General features: G+C 44.6%; 1 protein-coding gene across 1 annotated transcript in view; it reads right to left on the reverse strand.

Moving 5' to 3' along the window:
- grm8b (glutamate receptor, metabotropic 8b) overlaps positions 1-24550 on the reverse strand; it is a 103298-nt gene that overhangs the window by 76550 nt on the left and 2198 nt on the right. The window contains exon 2 of the mRNA XM_076732851.1: positions 22724-23548. Within this exon, the coding sequence (XP_076588966.1) occupies positions 22724-23266 (543 nt within the window). The 5' untranslated portion in view covers positions 23267-23548. The remainder of the gene's footprint in view (positions 1-22723; positions 23549-24550) is intronic.

Consider the following 24550-nt stretch of genomic DNA (forward strand, 5'->3'; position numbering starts at 1 on the left):
TGGCATCAGACCTGTGAGCTGTGAGTCTTCTTACTTAAATATTGGTTTGTACACCAACACACACTCAGTATTCACTTCGTCCAGTCAGAATAACTTTCACATTCATAGCATCCTCAAATGCACCCTGAAAGAAAGATGAGGACAGTAAATAAAACAACAAGACTGAGTCTGCAGCCATGTTAGCGACTGTGTGAGGCTGAACTTTGGCACAGCAGTACGTTGTGCCAAAGTTCAGTATAACAACAATGCTAACACACTGATGCCGAGCAGGTGTAATATTTACCGTGTTCGCCGTCTTTGCTGAGCTTGTTAACATGCAAACATTTGTCTGTTAGCTCTAAAAACAGAGAAGGCTGATGGGAATGTCATTAGCGTAGCAGGTATGCGGTCAATAAACAAACTATTGGGCAAACAACATTTTAACCTGATGATGGCGCTCAACAAAAAGGTAAGTGATCACCAAAGTTATTGCATTTCCTCCTGAAGGTGACATGAATGTCTAAAAATTTAAGTCGACAGGCGAGGGAGCAAAAGAGCTTGAAAGGGGCTGTTTCATGAAGTCATACCAACTTCATAACATAGTTTTTAGAATAAATCAGGATTTGATCATTATTCTTGATGGACGTTAATGGTTTGAACATATTGATCACAGCTGTGTTGGAATGTGGGCAGATAAAGTGTCAGTGCTGCAGAGAGGAAGGATTACAGCCCAGCTGAGTCAGCATCGAGCAACAAACAGGATTACAAGAGCTGAAACAAACACCGAAGTTCTGCTGACGACAATTAGTTTCAGTCACCGCGTGAGGACGAGCGGCTTCGCAGATGTCTCACTTCATCCGAGAGTGAGACAGTTCATCAGAGAGACAAATCATCGACACAGAGTCAGCAGGTATGAAGCCACAGGCTCCCCATTTCTTCTTTCTTTGACAGATGGATGCACAAACCTTCAGTCGGCCTAATTGGAAACGTGCTGAGGCTCAGAAAACATTAACATATGAAAGAATCATCTCTCAGCACTGAGGTGAAAACATCAGGAAAATACAGTTTAACCATTTCAGCACCTTTTCATGCTCATCACACAGCCCGTGTACAATTCTGAAGAGGCCTAAATGAGATGTTGTCGGTTTTTCTATCCGTTCACCTTCACACGAGGCGGGCATGTTTTCAGCATCTATCTTCATCCCTGCCACTCATTAGCTCCAGCGTTAGCGTCTCCATGACAATTTTAATTTATGAGCTTGTGAAGCACCTGCCTGCCTGCTCATTCTCTCTCCCTCTTCTTCCTCCTGAAATCCATCCATCCTGCTGATGGAAACCTCTCTGTCAGGTCAGATTGTTTCCCTGCTGAAATGATTATCTGGAGCTGCTGCTTTGGCTCGTCTCAACAGGAAGTCATTCAACAAAGTCCAGACTTTTCCTCCTTTTGGCAAATGTGACCAGTTTAGAAAAACTTGTCCATGATGCCTGTTGCTATTTAAGCATTGGAGCATTTTTGCACAGTTAACCTCATTTACTATAAAATTATGTCCTGTTCAGTCTCAAATAGTTCATCTCAACTGTGGAGAAAACCAGGCTTCTATTTGAAACAGACTTACATTAAAGGTTAGGCTGCAGGTAATACTGAGAAGTCTGCCAATTATTTTCTCGATGAATTGATTGATCTTTGGTCAACATGGGTTTTCAAAGTCTGATTCTGGGTTGGAAGTTTTGGAACTACAGCTCCCATAATGCTTTGAGAGATATGAGAAAGAGATATAATGCTGCCATGGAGCCAGTTAGCGCTGGGCTACAATTTGAACCATTCAATTTATCAGTGAGGGTTGGCAAAATATTAAAAACACTTGTCATTAGAATATACTTAAGGATGGATTTAAAAAAAAAAAATGTCAAGACGAGACAAAGATGTTTCACTTATCAAGTTGTCTGGAACTGTTTTGTCAATTAGCGAGGAAATCATTGGGAAACTATTTTGATAATTGAGTCATCATTTCAATCTTGATTGCTCAAAATGCTGAACATTCTCTGGTTCCACCTTCTCAAAGGTGAGAATTTAATGTTTTTTGTTGTCAAATAGGACAATAAAATAAATAGATTACTTATCAGCTGATTGGCTTACTCCAATGTATTGTATCAGTCAACGTGTCAGTGAATAAATACATTTAGAAACAGCGTCTCCATTACAGCTGTAAAACATCCAGCTCAATGTATTTTTAAAACATTACAGTCAGCACATATATCGTTCCCAGATTGGTTTTTAGCTGCCAAATATCGATCAATATCAGCCTCGGTTGAGTGATGGTCCAACAACACAAGCAGTTTTACTTGAGCTGTGGGGAATTCTAATGATTATTGTTCACTATTTCCTACATTTTACAGGCCAAACGAGTAGTTGATTAATTGAGAAGACAGTCGGTAGATAATCAGGAATGAGGTGAATCGTGACTTGTAGCCCTAAAGCTCTGCTGGGTGAAGATTAGGATTTTGGTTTCCACTATGTGGTATCTTCGGCAGTGAAGTACGCCTTGGTCTCCAGAGGAAACAGGCAGTTTCTCTGAAAGCTTGGTTCAATGCAGCTAATTACTGACCATTCTTTAAATGACAATAGGCTCCAACCACAGGCAGATTTAATTGTGGGGTTTTTGGGGCGACTGTGAGACAGAGCAGAGGCTTATTATGTGTGGGCGATCACTGGATTTCAGCAGGTTTGGAGGATTTACAGAGGAAGAAAATTAGCACCTTTTAGAGAGAAACAAGGAAATGTTAAGTGCAGCTGTGGGGTGTTTCACATTTTCAAGTAAAAATAACTTGCAGGAAAACTTCCCCTGAAACGCTCAGTCTTTTAAACTGATCTGATTTCAGTCTGTACTCAGGATTTGTTGTCTACTCCTTCTTCACATGACTAAAAAGATCAGTGCTGTGATCAGATCACAATGGCCATTTATTTCCACATTTCAAAATGTCTCATCAAATTGGCGGGAAATGTGTCAGTCCTGAACTAAAGAGTGAAGAGCCGCTAACGATCAGAGAGAAATCCGTCAGAGGAAACACAAAGGAGTTAGCCGGGAGAGCTAAAACCCAGCAACAAGAGGAGATGAGTCTCGACAAACATTCACTTGTCTTGACAATAAATTGGTGGAAAAACACCAAATTCATCACTGAATCCAAAGTGGACAGACTGACTGACATCTCTAGAGATTCATAGCCGACTTTCCACTTTACTACAAATGTTCACTCTTTGCCTTTACTGTGAATATAATTTTCTTCAACAAGAACACCCAAAGCATCCCAATTTTCTAAAGCAACAAAAGTATTATTTTATTATTGAGCACTTTTTTCATCATTTCCTTTAATTTCTTAAATGCTAGCCAAAAACGTTTTCTTCCTTCTTTCTTGGTCTACTGTTAGCCAAACCTATGCTAGCAACAAATGCCCTGTTAGCTAAAACGATCCTTGTGTTAGCAAAACCTTCACTCCTTTCTTGTTAGCTAAGCGTTCCTGTATGCTAGTCAAACCTCGTTGTTCCTATTTTACTCTTTACTCTTGTATGTCAGAGCAGCCAATAAAATAGCCAAACCTTCTTTCCTGTTAGCTGAACATTCCTCGTGTTAGCAAAAATGTCCTGTTAGCTAAACTTTTCTTTATGCTAGCAAAACTTTACCGTTCCCCTATTATGTTCTCTTTCATTATTGTATGTGAAACATCCCTTATTTTCCTCCCTGTCCAGACTAGCAAACCATTAGCCAAGACTTAACTCTTTGAAGTAAAACCTGCCCTATCTTCTCCAAGTTTAGCGGTTTGCAAACAGTACAATGCACTAAAATTAAAGATGCCTTTGTTACAGGTTAAGGTTAGCATTTTTGTATCCTGGCATCATCAGTGTGTAATTAGTCAATGCACACATTTCCATGACAAAGTTCATTAAGTTTGAATTCAACACTAAAAATTCTGCATGAATTTGTGTTGCCCTGCGAGCAAATGTATTAATTTTGGCAGTTTCACCTGAATCAAGCAGGTGTGACCAGGTCTTTTCTCTTTTTTTCATATGCTTCTGATTTAATTTCCTCCACATATTAAACTCTCGCTGTGACATTATGGTCCAACACAACAGATTTTAAATTCAGTTATCTTCCAGTCTGAGCCTGATCCATTACACCACACTGAGACCCTGTTCGACAAGTTTCCATCTTCCTGCAGTCGGTCTCCATTTGATCCAACATCTCATCGCTTCCTGGGAGGCAGTTTAACTGGATTTATGGGATACTTTTTGTCCTGCTGATATTTTTTGGCCAGCTCGATGGCTTTCTAAAGCTGGGCTTCTCCTCCTCAAGGACTCTTTGAAGTGGGCTCTCCATCCTCCATCATTTTGTAATTATCAGGGAGGAGTTTGATGGCCGAACATAAAGTGATGTTGCCCTGCTGTAAATCCTGCTGGATAGAGATCGACAGACAGAACAAGCGAAGAGGGAAAACAAGACGGTCGGTGGGATCACTGGTCTACAGAAGTGTCAGTTTGCCTTTGAAGTCATTACGAAATTCATCTGGAGGAGTCAGATGATGAGTGATCGTCCATCAGCCGAGGAACTGGAGAGGCAGGACGGATTCACACATCCAGGCTGACAAGCACAGGCAGCAGGACAGAGTTTAATCTAAAGTCATTTAAAAGCAATAATAATCAGCAGATAGAAGACAGAAACCAGGCAGATGCAGAAGAGGACGAAGACGCTCACCTACTTGACACAGAAAACTGAAAATCATAAGCACTAAAACAATAAACAGCTGTGTTGTCAATGTAGTTGAAAAAACAAATAGAGGAGGAGAAGCTGGACAAATGAGATTTTCTCTTTATGTAAAACCTTTAACGTTCTTCTCGCACTTCGTTCCCCGTCAAACCAACACTTTGCTTCTTCTGCAGCACTGCTTTCCATTCCCGCTGAGCCGTGTGACCTCCCACCGCACCGGTTTTAAAGGATGTTTGAGTTGAACACGACTCACAGCTTCACACCTCTTACAGAACACACAACAAAGCTGAAGTGGAATATAATATAATACAAGAGGAAGCTGCCAAATGGCTGCACATGTTTTCAGTGCGTGGAGGCGTGAGTGTAGGGTGCTGAGGGGGCCGCAGACCCCCCTAAATCATGCATGATTGAAAACATTGGCTAATACTTAACGCTTATGTTTCCCCCAGTTTTTACTTGGATATATACGTGTAGCTTACTCGTATTTGGGACTGTTTTTTCTCCGTTAATGTAAAGTGATGCAGCAGGTCGTTTCTATTGCTCGCCAACACACTGAGGTTTAGTTCAGGTGAATGAGGGCACTGATTAACGAGAGAGAGAGTGATGTGATACAAAACCTTCATCTGATGATGAAACCTAATGTAGCTCAGCGTAATCTCAGGTTTAGCAGCGAAGCGACTGAACTCGGCTGCAGACTGAGGCCTCAAGTCCTTCATGAACTCCTCACTGTGCTGCGTCACATAACCTCCTGTATGTTGGTCACTATAAACAAACAAAAAAACATTTCAAAAGGAAAATATTGTACTTTTTACTTACATTACAGCTTTAGTTACTCATTAATTTACAGATTTTACATTAAAAAAAACATTTTAGGCTATTAAATTGAAAAAGTAGTGGCTTCCAGCCTTTTATCAGGTCTTATAATAAGTTTCCTTGGAGTCCCTCACAGTCCCTTCAAAGAGACCTTTCCCCCTTTGAATTCCTCACCTGGTTTCATTTAAACAGTTTGAGACACAAAGAATTCAAACTCTACAAAATGTTTCCCAACCCATCAAAAATTGGAGAAATATCCACAAAGTGGAAACAGCTTTTTGTATCAGAGCTCTGTTTTTTGTTCTTGTCTCTCATTAATCTCAAGCAGAGTCAAGCAGTTTAAACAGTAAAATGCTGTTTACACACTGACTCATTAGTGTTAATAATGTGATTTATTAGATCAGTCAGACGAGCTGATTACTTTTACTTTTTATTGCTTTAGGTAAATCTAGGTGATAATATTTCTACACTTTTAGCTAAGTATGATTTTGAAGGCATCACTTTTGTTAATGTTTGGGAAAGATGGTCATAAAATCAACACGGTCCTTCAAGCCACTGTTGATGTTTTACATGGACCAATTATTCCTGAAGCTCAGCCGAGACCTTTGAGCGTCTAAACAGAACCGTGAAGAAGTTTCATCACCATCGTAAGTTCAGTATGAACATTTCACATTTATATGTCTTTATGTTGATAAAAAATGGTGAAAATGTGGTTGAATAGAAATGTAATTTCTACATTTCTATGCTGCAGACACACTGTCTGTTACCTCCTGTTCCATATGTGACCTGAAAGTCTTTTTTTGCAGGTTGTGCGTCTGACTAAAACTCATTTATCACAGGAATGAGGACATTAACGTCTCTGTCGAATGAACCTGATCTGAGTCAGTCTGCAGGTTTTGCTGAAGGTCTAAAAATGTTTTTATCCTGAAGAACAAACTGAAATGCCACTGAAATGCCACCGCTCTGCTCTTTATATTCGGCTCGTCATTTAGAACGCTGAAGGAAAACGGCGCCTCGTCCTCGTCCTGACTTCGTCTCTTAATGATGTGTTTTAAATGAGCGGCAGTGGCGTGCAGGTCAGAGGTCAGCTTGAAGGAAAAAATCCACGAAAAGCTGTGTGATCTCCGCAGATTGTTAGCGTGACTCACGTTAGGAGCTGTTGAGGAAGTGACATCATGTACAGGTAAAGTGCCTTTTAGCAACTTACTGATGTGATTGATCAGAGCTTCAGGTAGAAGAATAAAAGGTCACCTGTCTTCTGTGTTCAGCTTTAGATGCATGTTTTAACTTTCAGTGACAAGCAAAAATCTACCAAAACAGTCAGACTTTGATTAAAGTTGCTCTCCAGTTATTGACTGAACCCCTAAACACTCATCTCTGTTCATCAAATCCAGCCTTTCACTGGCTTACATGTACCTCCACACCTTTGCTTACCTGTAGTTTTCTCCCCGACTCACCTGCAGCTTCGACTCAACTCATCCAACACACAGACCTCATCAGCAGCTTCGCTGTCTGGCAAACGCCTCCAAGAAACGGTTGTGTCTTTCTTCGTCAACACCCCCGAAGCCATATGAAATGTCCTGTCAACATTTGTCATGAATCATCACGTAACTTGGCAGGCTAATGTTGGCTAACATCATCCGCAGCTTTGTTTGGACACAGTCAACAGGCAGAAAAACAAACCGACATGCTGGCTCTGACTCGCTGTGTGTGCCCCAACACCAGGTGAGGCGTCCTCCCCGGCTGCAGATACCTGTGCGACAGCTTCACACGGCCACTGAGCCAAACACTGATTCTGTGCCAGGCTAGCTGTTTCCCTCTGTTTCCACTGATTATGCTAAGCTAGGATAACCACATCCTGACTCCAGCTCCATACCAAACTCACAGACATGAGACTGGCATCCATCTACTCATCTCACGCTCAGAAATAAAGACAATGGGAGCAAAAAATTGAACCATTCCCTTAAATTAAAACAGTTTTTCCTACTTCTGTTTTTTCAAACGTGCTGGAGACGGCAGAAGCCGAACCCTCCTCTGCTCTGGCTCACTGTGAAGTTGTTCCTGGTGCTTCCTGTCTATAATCTGGGATAAATGAGGATCCACTGCTGGACCGGGCCGACGTCGACTGACGTGAATGTGAACTGTTGGTACATTCAGTGTCTCTTGCTGTGTGACAGTGACAGTGTGATGACAGGCGGCAGGTTTACAACTGATCTGCAGTCAGGCGGGAGGATCGCCCCCAGGAGGGGGAGGAGGGTTAGCAGACCAATCAGCAGCGGGGAGCTGTCAGGACCAATGAGCATCAGTGCTGAGGGAGAGCTGCAGAGGATGATGGGACAGAGAACAGATTTGACCTACGATCAGCAGTGAATCCTCATCACTGAGACACGTCCGAAAACGTCAAAGACGCAGCTTCCTGAGCTCAAATTAGGAAACCAGGGACCGGTCAATTTAATCTGAGCCTCTCTGAAGGTTACAGCCTGAAACAGATGATTCACGTCTACTTCAATATTTCACACTTTATATTCTTCAGAGCTGCAACGTTTTTGTGAAGGGACGACAATTTGGGACCCTTGTCAACCAATAGGAGAGCCTTTCATCACTGTCTAAATTGCAGAGTTGAAGATTTTCACCTTCTGAAACCTCAAAGTTTGAGTGATCAAACATCTCGTTAGCTGTCAGTCTGAGCTGTGATCAGACCTGTGCAGACAGACAGTCGATGACCAGCTGCTGATACTCGGATAGTACTCAGTTTTTTCCTGATGATGTGAAATTATGTGAGAATAATCCTCAAAAGTCAGAGGTAATATTTTCTGGAATAAAAGTTGGTATTCGCTCTCAACAGCCTTGAACAGACTGAAATGATCCTCTAAAGTTTAGAATCACCCTGAAAAGTCCAGACTAAGGCTGGGAAAAGAGTTAGAAACAACCCAGAAAGTGTGAAATAATCCTTCCAAAGTCTGGGAAAAAAGTCAAAGCTAACCTTGAAACGCCTGGGAAAACCATAACCCTGAGAAGACAGCCATGATAGAAGATTTAGGAATAACCATGGAAATTCCAAAAACTCAAAAAGTCTGGGATTAAACTATGAAGTCTAGAACAGCAGTGAAACACTGATCACTGCTCTTGATCTGTGGCCTTTGCTCTGCAGATTAAATACAGTATTTTTGCAGACTCGGTGAAACACCCAAAGCCTGTAAAATCCAGCTCAGATTTTCAGCTCCTGGGGACCAGTGACCGTGTCTCCGTCCACCAGGCGGTCCAGTTTGTGAACAGTGAGCTTCTGCTGAACCGGACGTGAACGGCGGCTCAGTGTCGGCAGACGCCTGTCAGCGAGCATCACGTCCTGCGGCGCGCGGGGAGCGTCGTCCTCCCACAGCTTAACCCCAAAATGTCACGCTGACGCGCGCCTGCCACAGAGAGACGCGAAAGACGATCCGAGGAGCCGGTTGACGATAATCTGGAAGAACAACGGTTGCGACGACATGCTGTGACATCATCATCCCGAGGCTCGGACAGAAACGACGCAACGCGTTTTGATTTTGACCTGTGACCATCTGCAGCCTGCAGCAGGAAACATCAGGATTCATGTGTTCACAGCTCGGTCCAGCACACACACGTCGTGTGACTGGTGCTGCGTTCAAGACCAAAGAAATCCAGACCAGATCTTCTGTCAACAAGCTGGAACAAAGCAGGAATGAATGTGTCTGACAAACTGATGGAACCTCTGAGGGGAAGGAAACACAGGACCAATCAAAAAAATCCAAATTACATTATGGATCAAAAACACAAAAGAAAATCTCACAGTGCAGCACACTGTCTGTACACTGAATGCTAGGAAGTCAGGAACGGCCCTGAAATGTAAGAAATAAGCCTGAAAAGTCAGGAATGACTCTGAAAAGTGATGTAAGAGGACGAAAATCCAGAATAAACCCAAAAGAAAGCAGAAATGTCGAAATAATCCAAAGAAGACATTAATGACAAAGAAGTCCAGAATGAGCATAAAAAGTCAAGAACAGCCCTGAAATCACTCAATTTAAACTGTCAGGAATGAAGCAGCCACGACTCTGGAAACACAGAATAAACCTGATAAGAACACACCTGAGAGGTCAGAAATAAACCCGATAACTCTGAACAGTCCAGAGGAAGTCAAACACAGCCAGAGAATTTAGGGATCATCCCAAAATGTGAAAAACAAACCCTGAAAAATCCCAAATAACAATGAAAAGTCTTAGATAGCTCTAACGAGTCCACCATGTCTGTAAAATAACATTCATATCACATTTAAAATAGGAATGGAAAGTCCAGAATAAACAATTAAATCCAATCCGACAATACTGACAAAATGAAGCCATTTAAGGAAACAGAAAAAAAATTTCAATATAATAATAAGTAGCAGGAGTCTGATGTGCGAGAAAGCGTCTGGTGAAAAAAAAAACGGGGGGACACGGTGATTAGACCGTCACTGAAGGACCGTCCAGGTAATAGCCTCCTCCGCACAGGAAGAAAACCATTTAGCTGAAAGCCGGAGGCGCGGCGGGGCGAGCGGTGATTTGTTTGGAAGCTCGGGAAAATGCTGTTAAAAGGTTTTGTCTCTGTTGTTGAATTACTTTGTCTTTTCTTTCCCCGAAGCATTTTTTAATAAAAAAGAATCAAAGGACAGACGTGGAAAGGTCTGTTTAACAACCACCAGAGCTGCTGTCAAAACCCACATCGTGTGTGTGTGTGTGTGTGTGTGTGTGTGTGTGTGTGTGTGTGTGTGTGTGTGTGTGTGCGCACGCGCGTGTGGAGTCTCGTTTGGTGAAGACACATGAACCCTGACGTCCTGCAGAGACGTTCAGACCTGCAGCTGTTCACTTCAGCCTTCAGATGTTAATCTGCTGCTGTCAGACCGTCGTGTCTTCAGTTTGCAGCGTTTTCTAAAAACATGAAGGAGTCTTCTTCAGAAAACCGGCAGGGACCTGAACCTCAAACTGTCCGAAGTCGAGTCAGAAATGATCACAAAGTGCTGCAAAGTGTCCACGTGTCAGGAGGGTTTCAGCTCAATCTGCCACCAGGGGGCGTCCAAACAAGGCGATTAACCGGAGTGAGAGGCTACAGCGATGCTAGTGGCACTGTGAGGCTTTGCTTCGAGCTAAATGCTAACAGGCTAACAGTGCTAACATGATGACGGTAAGCAGATTCACAATCTTTAGCATGTTAGCATGCTAATGTTGGCTAATTAGCACCAACCACAGAGTATGAGGCTGATGTGAGCGTCATTAATTCAGCAGGTAACGGGTCATAAACCCTCTGATGGCGCCTGACGAAAAGTAACGGGTTCACAAAAGTGAGTGCGATTTATCCTCCGATAGGCAAGCTGAGCATTAGCGAGAAAATAAACCAAAAGTAAAAGTACCACAGAGCAGTCTGTGTCACTGCTGTATTAATACATGATTGACTACTCAGATTACTTATTTGATTACCTCAGAGACTCTCAGCAGTGAGTCGAGTAAAAACACCCGTCGTTAGCCCGGCTGGTTGTTGTGACCACTCAGCGCTATGCATTGTGGGACACAACTGCTCTGATGTGTACTGCAGATGTTTTGCTGAATCATCCAGGTATTTTGGCATACTTTACGTACTGCATATTACAAGATACATTTTGGCCAAATCAGTATGGACTGCTTATATAGTTGGCGGATTCGAATATGGCGTAAGACAAGATGGCCTCCAGGTACAAACGCTAGTCATTGCTGCCCTCTGGTAGTGATAACATATAAATCAGTGTCTCTTTGAACACTGTGCGACAATACACTAAAAAAATCTAGCTACGTGTGCATTAATAATAACTAATTACTTTCAGATGCAATAATTAAAATATTTCTGTTACTTAGAGAGAAATAACTAGTAACTGTAACTTATTGCTAATTTTCCATTTCTCTAAGAGGATCTGCAGCTTCTCTGTTTTACATCATCGTGAACTGAACAGCATATCTTTGGGTTTTGGATTGTTGGTCAGACGAAACAAGCCGTGAAGACTTTGGACTCTGGGTGAACATGTTTTCAGACATTTCGTAGACTGATTATATACAGATAATGAAAATAACCACCCCCGGCTCGGCGTGTCCCGCCCCCTCACTCGGACACACCTGGCAGCACCGAGTGCAGAATAAAAAGCTTCTCCCACAGCAGTCTGAGCCTCTGACACGCTGAGACGTGACAGCAGCAGCAGAGAGGAAGAGATGAGTGTAGGAGTGTGGAGGAAACACAAATGAAGCATGAAGTGTGTACAGAGGCAGGAGAAGAAGAAGAAGATGGCTCCTCCACTTATGAACGAGCCTCCCGAGATGACAGCTCCTCCTCTGACCGACTCATTCATGCAAAAAACGATTTCCATCTGCAGCCAAATAAATGTCAGGTTACCGTCTGCACTCGTCAGCGTCGCTTCACGCCGTGACTCAACGCGCCGCACGTCACCGACGCGTTTCACAACATGTCAGCGAGGACGGGCGGGACGAGAGCGAGGCCTCAGGGTGACCTGAAAAATCAGGGAGCAAAGACGACGACAAACAACCAACCAGCACAAAAACTGCTGCTCGTGAGCCTCTGAGGAGCTGCCTTGCTCAGAGGCTCAGTTCGAGGCTACGTTTAAACCAGCTGTCTTATACATTTGGCCTTGATTGATGCGTCCAAACGTTTCTCTCATAGTGCTGATCTGAGCTCTGAACGTTTTCAGAAACATCTCCAGCTGTTCTGTCACTCAACACATTAGCATCCCAACAGCCACAGTGCTAATGTGGCTAAGAAAAAAAAAATCTGTGAGAGGGTCACAAAAAGGTCAAGGGTTCTTCCACTTCATTTATTAAGTACATATTTATCAGCCTAATAACACATTATGGTGAAATTGGTTATCATATCTACCACAATTATGATAAACGTCTGACAAAAAAATGCTTTAATAATGCATGAAGCCTGCTGATAGAGACCCAGTACATGATGATAGATAATGTTTTTGCATCTTTATGAATAATAAAACCGTCCTTTGCATTATCTCGATCAGCGCTTCACTGGTGTCTTTGTCAGAGATTATAATCACACGATTATCTGTAAATCAGATACAGGTTTAAGAATTGTCCCCTAAAACACACAGAGCCTGCAGATCTTCTGAATCCTCAGTCCCTCTTCTGTTAATTCTGCCTGTTTTCATCTGCACGTACAGCTGAATACACCGTTAAATCAGTGCATCCACACCTTCGGTTCATTCAGTTCCATGCAGCTATAAAGAGCAGGAAAATAACTGAGGCTTTATATTCAGTCCCGAAAGCTGATTTGTCCCGTAAACACAGATCAGGATTGAAGCTTCTTTAACTTCTCATGCAGGAATTTTACACGACAGACAAGAAACGATGAAACAGTTGTGCAAAGTAGGGCAGCTGGAGCAACGTTAAATATCAGCATGTGAGGATAATGTGCATGAGAGGAAATGGTTATTTTATTTTCTAAGGACGACTGACTGGGGAGACGGCGCTAAGGGGACGCTACAGTATGTCCCCTTAAAACGGATAAAGACGGAGAATAAAACCTGAAGGTGTCAGCAATGCAACAAGATGGACGCCAGCTGCCGTAAAACCTCAAAGAAGAAGTTTCTTAAACTTTTCTTCTGTCTGCACCAACTGACTGAAACCAAAACACGACTAACAAGACGAAACACGTCCAGCTTGAGACTGCTGCTCGTCTTCAGCGTTTGTTAGCAAACATCTGCTAACGTTAAACATCTGCTAAAAGTCTGCAGACGTGCTAGTAGCTCCATTGGCCAGACATTAGCATGCTAGCATGCTCATAAATTATAAGCTAAGCTGCTTACGTTTTCTATTCCTCTTAGTTTAGCTTGTTACTAGCAGGCTAACATTCGCTGATTGTTGTCAGTTTTGCAGGTGTTTGATTGAGAAAGTTCATGTCTGGACAAAATCTAATGTATTTAAAATTCAGTTGATTCACAAAACCACAAAATCTGTCCAAGAGTTCAGTCTGAACCAAAGTCTGGTGAACACTGCTATCCCTTAGCCACAACATGGCTAAAAAGCTGGAAAACTGAGAATGATGGAGAACAGACTGCAGATCAAAAACAGCTCGGAGCTGTCCTTCATCATATCAAACAGTGACGAAGCTGAGTTGTTTTATCATCTCTTTATCCTGCAGCACAGACGCTCAGTGACTGACAGGACCCACCGCGGGAACAACGCCACCGACTGTAACCACAGAGCAGATCCACGAGGCAGAGGGGGACGGCCTGAGACGGATCGGTCGGTGGTGATGAATGAGCCACAGCAGCTTTGACATTGACAAGGACGAGAGACAAAGCATGTTCAAGTCCCACAGGAGGAAGAGGAGGAGGAGGAGGGGGAAGAAGAGGAGGAGGAGGAGGAGTCAAGTTCATCGTGACCGAACAATGAGAAATAAAATATTGTGTCCTGGATGTGAAGAATTAAATGCAAACTAAAAAGCGTGAAGCAAACAGTTGGTTTCACCAGAGCTTCAATCAACCAATCAGCTCTGGCGAGCGACGGCATCGCATAGCATCACAGGTGAAAGGTCGGTTCCAGACGGTTAAACCACCTGTGAGCGCCAACAGTGTTTGAACTTCTGCCCATGAGGCTGAAGCAGGTCAAAGGTCGCCATCTCTGCCCCGACTGCTGTGAGTCACAGCAGAGGGATTCTCCTCCTTCACCGTGTCCTGAACCAAATCCAAAATAACAGTCTGAGGAGACGGAGGGGGGTCGCGATTATTCGCGTTACGTAAGCGGACGCCTGTAGGGCTCCCGTCCACCGATCCGCCAATCAGGAGCCGAGAAGGTTTTTAGTGACGCTTAGATTCACCGCAGCTGGCCGGGCGGCGAGATCTGCAGGAAACCAACGCTGCTGAGGGTGGAGGAGGAGGAGAGGCGACTGGTGCTGCTGTCCGGTCGAGATGAAACAACAACCTGAGAGACGGAGACGTTCACAGCCGAGGAGGGAGGAGACGTGACCCCCCCGTCCTCCTCCAGCCTCCGTTTGTCTTCATCCACACTGAACCAGGAGCAACGAATCTCCACATCTGCTCCAACAGCTCATCTATGCACAAATAATGTAATCAAAGCAATAAAAGGACATAAAAAGAGGGCTAGAAAAGGAATACAAAGTAAGATTAGACAGAGAATAATTATGAGAAGAAGAGGAGGAGGAAGAAGAGGAGGAAGATTAAACTAAGGGTGAAAACAGAAGCATCAAAGGTCTCCAGAATCTTATAAATAAAATATATTTATTACTATTTCTTAGTAGTTCTTTTCTTAATTTATGCATATTATTGTTAATATACACATATATTATCAACCACTACCATATATTCATAAATATATAATCACTGTATACACATTGTTATTATACACATAAACCTTCTTATACTGCTGCATTATTGGTCATATTTATATTATTATAGCAGTCGCCCACTCAGAGTCTGGTTCTGTTCGAGGCTCCGTGCTTCCCTCGGGGGGTTGTGTGTCGACCTGATCTATATGTGAAAAGTGTCACGACATGACTTTAGTTTTAGAAAATAAGATTGAATTGAAACTGAGATTGACCAGAACAGATCAGAGGGAACAATAAAAACAGCCTGAAATGTTCAACAATGAACCTCTAACCCGGCAGAACACGGGCCGCGTTCCGAGGCCTGACCGCCGCGACCCGGCTCGGTTCCAGCCCGGGGCCTTCGCTGCATGTCATCCTGTCTCCCTCCAGCTGTCGCCATCAAAAACAAAGCAGGAGTGCTCTGAAAATAAAACCTCTGATCAGTCGTCAGACGTCCTTTTCGTGCTCAGGCTGATATTTTACAGCTGATAGTGAAAACTGTTTATTTATTAGATTTATTATCTTCCAGGAGCTCAGAACAGAAGTGTTACAATCATACAATATCATTAATATTTTAGTGAAGCAGCCTGGCCTCACATCAGACCAGCTAACCAATCAATAAGCAGCTTTCAACTGAAAGGGCGTTACATATGTATTCCTCACGACGAGGCCTTCTGGGAGCCTCCTCGCTCCTCATCCCCTCCAAGACGCATTTGGGGGAACATCCTCGATGATGCCTGACCTTGATTGATTTCTGGTCACGGGTCGCAGGGCGAGGAGGAAACGTAATTAGCATAAGGGAAAGCACCGAGGGGGGCTGACGATGACAGAGGAGACGGCTCGCCACTTCCTGTCGAGTACTGTGAATTTCTCTCGGGAATGAAAAAAGTATCTATCCACCAACACTGGCGTCTATTATCCACCATAACCTCTCTAATGTACCCAAAACCTGACAGCAGCTTAACCTCTCAGGAGTCGCATTTGTTGTTTGGGTTTGAGGCTGAGGATCAGGGTAAGGCATCATCATATAAAAAAAAAAAAAAAAAAAAAAAAAAACACCTGACAGCCAATCGGGCTATAATCTACTTTCTGCTCTGTCAGTGGTTCTGGAAACGGGGCACCAGACTACATGCAGAGTCCAGGAGAGGGGTGACACCTGATAACAGGTGACCCCCCCCCCCCCCCCCATGAAGAGACGATACAAACACTTCCTGTTTCGTCTCGTCTGTAATCACTCAGCAGCAGCACGTTGCACTGAATGAAAGATGGAGTAATTTCTCGAGTGTGATAAATGATGTGAACACATAAACCTCCATTTTCCTCCGTGATTAATGGAGTCTGTCGGTAATGAAACCAGCTGACCTCTGACCTTTCTCACCACTGACTCCACAGCAGAGTATTATCTGACCTCCAGTCTGGACTTCTCTCATCTCAGATTTCTCATCTGGTGGCAGAACGACCTTTTTTCTCACAGCACAGAAATAAACCAAAGGAGGAGATGAACCGAGAGCCAGCTGAGCGCCTTCGCCGTGAGGCCGCGAAGGTCCGAACACACGACGGCCAAGAGAAGCTCCAGCAAGTCTCAGGTCATTTGAGACAAGCACGAGTCAAGTGTCAGGCTGTTTAAGACTCGCCTCGTGTCACTGGACAGAAGTTTCTCATCATTTGACAGTATTCCAAGTCCACATCGAGTCTCATCCAGCGCAGAAAGAAAGCCGATGAAGATATTTTCTGAGATGGTGAACTTCAGGAAAGAACTGGACAAGAAGAAACCTCCTCCACCGTTTTCATGTTTTAACATCATTTTGAGTTGAGTCATGTTCTCACAGCTTAGTCAGTCTGAAATTTCCAATGAAAGAGTGGATTATTGAAAACTGGATGGATTACAAACTGAGGCCTTCAAAGTGGGCAAAAAGCACAAAAAGCTTTATTAACACTGACAAAAAAACAAAGAGGACGATGACTTCAGACAGCTTAACGAGGTCGTTGTGATCAGACGCGCTAATGAATTGCCGCTACAATGTGCAAATTCTCCTCAATTGGATTCCATTATCCGCCCTCTCCTCCATCCTTTCCATGCGGAGGGAAATTACATTTGTTAGCCAACAATAGAACAGTCAGGTAGCAGAGACGGATCAGGCGGCGGACGCCTCCGGCTCACATTCATTTTGGACGATAACGTGAGATGAGTTTGCTGATTGGACGTGATGCCGCTGCTCGGACCGAGACGTTCAGGTCACGCTGTCAGTTAACGAGATACGGGAGGATGCGTGCAGTGACATCACCTGCCAAGTGATCAGGTGAAGTCAGGAGTAAAGTCACGTGAGACGAGTGTCAAATCGTTTGAGTCGGTCTCAAAATCTCAAGTGATTTGAGACAAAGACGAGTCAAATCTTAATTGACTGGAGTTTCATGTTATTTGAGACTGTTTGAGACAAAGCTGAGGACACTCAAGTCAAGTCATGTCTCAAGTCATTCGAGACGAGTGTGATTCAAATCTCGCCTCAATGGAGACAATTCAGCAGGCAATCTGAGACAAGTCTCAGTTAAGATTCAAGGCTCAGATTATTTTAAACAAGTCCAAGTCATGTCTCAAGTCAGGTCAGAGTTAAGTAATTAAGACATTAACCAAGTAACTGGTGACATGTCTAAGACAAGTCTCGGGTCTTTTGAGATGTATTTGCGTGGTAAAGCTTTGGGAAAATGCCTCTGAACACGTCTTCAGACTGAAGATCAGCTGCAAATAGTGAATATTTCTGAACGTTTTCCAGAGATGTCTCCGACTCACACCACAGGACTCTGTCTCCTTCTCGACCTGGAAACTTTTTGTATCATCAAGCACAATAATGTCCACCTGTCTGATCTTCATCACTTCAGCCTGTCTCTGAGGATGAGGCGCATCAGATGTGCCGGATCAATAATCTATCACAGTACAGAACGATTCGGTCTGCAGTGAAACACAATAAATCAGACGGAGAAAGAAAACCAGGAAACAAGAGAATCAAAGGCCGGGAAGATAAAGATCCGCAGGAGGTAAGAAAAGCTTCACATCAGCGATGTCCTCTTACTGAGAGGTCTTTGAGGAAAGCAGAGATGACTGGAAACACTCTGCAGCTGAGCTGTCAACAACATCTGACTGGCCAGGCTTTCAGCATACAGCAGGATGCCCGTTCACCCCAAAACCATCAGCTGTGAGTCACTACAGATCTACACTCAGCCGCATCAGGCTAAAACTACTGCAGCAATACAACCGTCCTGAAGTGAACGCTCCCTTCACAAAACGTTCAGGTTTTGTTCCACAGAGCCGCTGATTCAACAGTGCCATCATTTATAGTGCTGAGAGGCGTTTCTAATATTTTGTCCGCCCCCCTGAACGAGCGCTGATGATAAACTTTGTGAAGGTAGAATTAAGTGCAGGGTCGTCGTCGCAGACTGCTTCACCTCAGACTGGAGCCTGTGAAATCTGTGGCTCAGCAGGTGATGAGCTGGGTCGGTGCTTCGTCTGATGGAGGAACACAGTCAGACCGAACGACAGCTGGACGTCTTGTATTTATCAAACGGGTCCATTTTCTCTCATTGAACTCTGGGTAAGTGGCTATAATCGGTCTTTTTTTATTGCCAATGAATCACATGACTCCGTGTACGTGGAAGTCGTCACTCAGAGGCTGAAAAGCTCAGCAGAGCTGCAGAGTTGGACAGATTTCTCTGTGGGTTTGTCACTCTTTCAGCTCCTCCTGTTGCTTCTCTGCCATGTTTCCTGTTCAGTTAACGTGGCGCCGCCATGTTGTTGGGGAGCGCGATGTCCCAGGCAATGTCACGGATGATACTGACTGACAGCGATACTTTTCTTCTTCTGTGATTTGAGGCGATCGTTCTGCCGGAGTTCTCCTCCTCTCTGACAGTTTATCAGGGACGGTGTAGGAAGGTTCCCTCTGTTTTCATCCCTCCCTCTGTTATTTTCTCACCTCTTTCATTTCTTATTTTGTGTTTTTGGCTGAGCCGGCAGCGAGCTCATAAACAGACACTCGGCGGCTCTGCCTCTCCCACGCAGAGATGGAAATATAACGCAGCAGCGTGAGCGACTGTCGCAGCAGAGCATCCTCCTGAAGACCAGGCCATCCTCAGACTGTGCAACACTGTGTGAAATGGATGTGCAAATATTATGCAAATGCTCTCGGAGCATATCACAGTTTCAGATGGAGTATCTCACCTCTGACAGCCTCTGTGAAGCTTCTGAAGAGGGAGGAGAGAGTTTTATTAACAGCAGAACTCCTCCGAGTGAATAGGACAGACGTGGAGGATTTGTCTGTTCTCGGCTCTCCCACTCCTAAAAAAAAACCTGCTCTTTGTTTCTCGACGCTGCTGATTAAACAGCTCCATGCAAATGTGCGATGGCATCGATCAATCAATCTCCTGCTGAGCTGAAAACACAGATCCTGACACGTCGCATCTTATCACTGATAATTGTAAACTTTTACCTCATTAAACGCAGTATATGACCTTTGCAGTGTGATGGTTTTCCCTGAAGGTTAACTTTTCAGAAAAATGCAGCAATTTGTTGTGACGTTAGCGTGGGCAGTATTTATTTAAGGTGAGGATCAGTGTAAAGCACCGCGGGAGAACGTGACAGTTCGAACAGGAGAAATGTGGACAAACCTTCAGAAAAGGCCTGCTGTGAATCTGCTCGCCATGAACGTCACTTCTCTCTGATCGAGTCAGGACAGAAACCAGCGTTTAACTTCAAATACAGCAAAATCATTCATGTCAGAGCACTTTTTAAAACACACAGGTCCAAAGTGCTTCACACACGAAAAGACACATTGGTGGATAAAACACAGCACGATGAGAGACAAACAAAAAAGAAAATGTTTGTCATATCGGGAGGTGTTTTTTTTGTGGGCGGGGGAGTTAAAATATCTGGTGTTCTTGAAACCTGAAGCTGCTCTCAGAACCAGTGACACACAGTAGCTGCAGTCAGCGCGATTCATTAGTTCATATTAAATAAATCACAAGCGCAAATGTGTGAAAATCACATTTGTCTTTCACACAGCGTCAACCCGATGAAGCCTGTGGCGATAAGCACTTGTGATTTAATTCATGTGAACATATGAATCATACTAACACGACGCTCCCACTGCATGAACATTTTCCGTGCTGCAGCTTTTGTCTCAGAAGAAATAAGAACCAAACTTAAACATCACGCTGGGTGACCGCTCACAATGCACCTCAGTGGAAACTGTTTCAGGACAAAACATGAAGCTTCGCTTTGATAATCATCTATTCAGAAGATATATAAAAGCATAACACTCGCTGCATTTCTCTGCATCATGACTGCTTTTACTGAAGGGACATTTTCAAATGCAGAACTTAAAATCAGGTGTTTACGTTGAGGTACGGCTACTTTTACTTCAGGTCACAGCCCGTGAAAATGTTGTTTCAGCCTCTCACTCTGCTGCAGTGATGTGCAGGTGTACTCCAGCTGTGGTTATGGAGGTGCATCAGTGGTGCCGACCGTGTTCAATGGTGAAACTGGAGAGAAAATGTCAACCGAGAACAGCGAAACACTGCTTTTAAACTGGGTGTTAAGTCACTCTATTAGATCAGGGTCTGTCTCAGGGAGTGATGACACCAGAGCCCCCCAGACAGGAAGAGCTGTCCTGTTCAGCCCACTTGAGTGTGAATATTTTAATTAGATGAAATGCTCCCACCATAAAAAAACAGGGCTCCGGGAGTTTCTTCGGCGAGATGTTTGTATTACGTTACCTCAGCTGAGATCATGCTGCAGACCAAAAACCAACTCTGGCAGTCAGTCCCTCAGAGTCCCGACAGCAGCTGAAGCTTGCGAGCAGCGTCACGGGGAGGAAACCTCGGCATCAGCAAAAATCTGGCTGCCCCCACCCCTCCCGCCTCCTCCCACCCGGAGGCATCTCCAGCTAATTTTAGATAAGTGATGTTGTTGGGCCTTTCTGTCCTCATTAAGCTGGCCGTGCTCTAACACATACACATGAATCATACAGCTCATCACTAATTTAACAGAGTGGAATTTGTTTGCTGCTGCTCACAGCAACACGCCGCCTCCGGACGCAGTTTGTCTGCACGCGGCGAAGAAGACGAGGCAACAGCCGGGATCATCTTCTTGTGTCAACGCACTGCGAGAAAATCCACCTGATAACGTAATCTTTGCTGCGCTAGCTCAGAGCTAACGAAGAACTAATGACTTCACGCGGTTCCTCCAGCGCTAAATGACTCTTATGGCCGCCAGTCAGGTCCGTCTCAAGTCAAATCCTCAAAGGACTCGTGACTAAAACCATGGAGAGGAAAAAAAAAGTCACGGACTCCCAACAATGACAGAGCGTGGTAAAGGCAGCAGAGTGTCGTACTGATGGAATCTGTGCTGTGGATCAGGTCGGATCATCCAATGTTTGCATCATCAGCAAACGAAAACTGAAGCAGATCAGAAGAGGATCATCCAAAATATGATCAAATGCAAAACAGCTTGAGCTACAGTATAATTATACTTAAGTGTAACCTCGGTGACTGTTGAATAGAGATCTTCAATGCGAACCGACTCTCGGCCTCACTGGGTTGGGTAGGTTCTCGTTGTTGTTCAGTTTAGCACCGGTCTGTGGTGAAATCCTGAATCATACTGCCGCCACGTTCCTCTGATTCTGACTGTGTTCAGCGGTGCGTTCAGTCCTTTGCTGGTTCAGGTCCATGAAAGCACGACACATGAGGTGAATAGCTCAGCAGTCAACTATCACTACAGAAATCAGAAATCATGTTTGTTTCTGTGGCTTTCATCTCTAAATAAGCAAACCACATACAGACTGTGGCACTGGTATTGAAAACTGTAAGACCCAGCTTTAAGTGACGGCTTCGTGATTCAAACTGAATGTTTTCTCAGCTACGAGTTAACCAGCTAAGGTCACTGCGCTGTGCTACACTAACAGCAGACAGACGGTTTACATTCACTCGTGTTGTCAGAGCATCACCGCCAAGAAAGCGGTTCACCTCTTTTCAGTTTGGCTCGAGCAGCTTCAGGATTTTTTAATCCTCTGAACACAATATTTATCCAGACTGAGGAAACATCCACCGTCTGCTCACACTGATTAAACACTCCATATTGACATCTGTCTCCTTTACATCGCTCCTGTCTGTCTTTGTTGGGTTAGAGCTGCTGTTCTGCTGCCGGAGAAACAAAAGATGCTGTCATAATAATGAAGATGTGGTGAAATTGGAACGTGGGGAAAGGAGGAACGTTAATGATGATTCCAGAGCGAGGAGACTGAAAAGCTCTGAAACTCCTCCTGCAGCTTCAGAGACACAGTTAATAAAGCTGACAATTCCAACCGCAGCCACAGTAATAAAGAGCGCATCAACACGCCAACCCAGCGAGTGACAACACCTTGAGAAGACACAGCACACGACCACACCTGCTCTTCAACGGGCTGTGATCGACCAGGTTTTCTCCACCTTCACAGCTTGAAAAACAAACTTCCTGTGTGACCATTTTGCAAAAGGTTTGTGCTTTTTATCTTTGCACAGGCTCTACTGTCCTGATCAACTGTCAGGTTCAATGTACTCATTTTACAGCTGCTAACGGACGAGAAGTCCTGGGACTCCTCTGGCAAAACAACAGAAAGAGAGAGACGTTAGCAGCTGCGTCTCTGATCGTTCATCATTGATCACGGCTGCGGCGACAAACCAGATGTTGACCAGTTTAGTACAAAGGAGCTGCAGTGCAGCAGCAAGCTCACGATTCTAACCACAGACAGCAGAAACGTCAGCTGACAGCATTCTCTTACCTTGAACAGTCGCAGGATGTTGGCCACCATGATCGACACAGAGCTCGCCGACGCCCCGATGACGCCCACCACTTTATCCGGCTTGGCAAAGATGGGGGGGTCTCCGTTAGCACAGCGGACATCAGAGCCATCCCTCTCAATGAGCGCCTGGACGAAGGTGAGCGACTGCTCGAGGGCGTAGGTGTCACGTGAACAGGTGTCCAGGATTCGCGCCCCGAGCGTCACGTTGGGCAGCAGCTCCGGGTCCTTGTTGATGAGGTCGATGGCGAACAGCATGGCCTCCAGCCGATGGATGCCCTTCTCCTTCTTCAGTTCGCCGCAGGCAACACCCCTCTCGCCACGAGCATGGACTGGGAACAAGCCGCCCAGGATGATGTCACCATCCAGCCGGATGGAGTGCGCGTACTCCTGCAGGGGCTGCTGGGAGTCCGTCAAAACAGCAGGCTTCTGGGAGGTGGCGCCTAGCAGCCAGCAGCTCTTAAGCATCAGCAGAGAGAGGAAGCAGTGGCCGGTGATGCTCGGGGGCTTCGAACCCCTCGCCATTTTACGGTGAGTCGAGCTGCAGGGAAAGGGAGCGGTGATATGATCGCACAGTCGACGGGCAGGTGGCTGCAGCGGTGATGTGGCGAGGACGGGACGAGCCAGACCATGGAGTCTCCCGTCACTCAAGGCAGGGTCAACCACGGCGGACAGTCCCACCTACGAACAATGGCCCCGGGGTTTTCCTGCGGTACAGGTTCCTCGGTCGGACATAGCTGTTTGAGGCGGCGAAGGAGGCGGAGCTTCAGGGTCTCAGCAGCTCCAGTTTCACATTCTTCCAGAAACCTGTTGGAGATTCAGACAGAGGAGGAAACAAGATGATCAATAAACCAGAGTTCCCACAGGGCTGCTGTGTCAGTCCTCTGCTTTACACATTCATTTACACATAACACGAACCAGAAGAACCATTTTATTAAGTCTGCAGATGACCTCACACAAGTCGAATCGATGAATGAAAAGATCAAAGAGTGAAACAGGACTGAGCTCAGAGAGCTGAAACCACCTCTTAAAGTGCCCAAAACCACTGATGGTGAATCTTCAACACTCTTACTCAGCCTGAAAACACCAACTGTGTGTTGAACAAGACACCACGAAGGTTATTTTTCTCGAACATGTTTTAAGAAGTTTGTCATGTCGTCCAAAACTTTGGTTCATTTTCATCGGTTCTGGACCTGAAACTTTCCAGTTTCTGTCTGTCGTACCTGTTTATGCTTCCTGGCTTCATGCTTGACTCCTCAACAGACCAAAAGCTGCACAATTAGTTAAGATGGCCTCTTATGTACTCTCCAAGCAGGAAGTGGAACAGACCAACTGTCTTTGTTCAGGAGGGGGGTTCACCACCTGGAATCCTTTTCAATCTGACAGCTTCAGACTCCCAGTGTTTCATCTTTTGATCATAGTGATCGAGGTGTAAATTCTCTCTATTTTCTGAATTAAGTTTCAATCTTGTGGCAGGTAAATGTGCAGTAAAGTCCAATAAGCATGCATGTTAATCCCTTTTGACATATAAAAAATATATTTAATATTTAATACTTGACCTCATCAGCTTCACTGATTTCTGTAAATATCTGCTTATTGTGAATCTGATGCAGCAACACGTTTCACAGACTGAAAGATGTGGAACGCTCCAAAAACACCTGTTTGGATCATTCCACAGGTAAACAGGCTGATTGGTCACAGGTGAGAGGATCATGACTGGGTATGAAAGGGGCATCCTGGAAAGGCTCAGTCGATCACAGAGGATGGAGCGAGTTCACCACTTTGTGAACGCATGACTGGATGAAGGAG

This window comes from Chaetodon auriga, chromosome 6 (assembly GCF_051107435.1).
Source record: "Chaetodon auriga isolate fChaAug3 chromosome 6, fChaAug3.hap1, whole genome shotgun sequence".
Classification (NCBI taxonomy): domain Eukaryota; kingdom Metazoa; phylum Chordata; class Actinopteri; order Chaetodontiformes; family Chaetodontidae; genus Chaetodon; species Chaetodon auriga.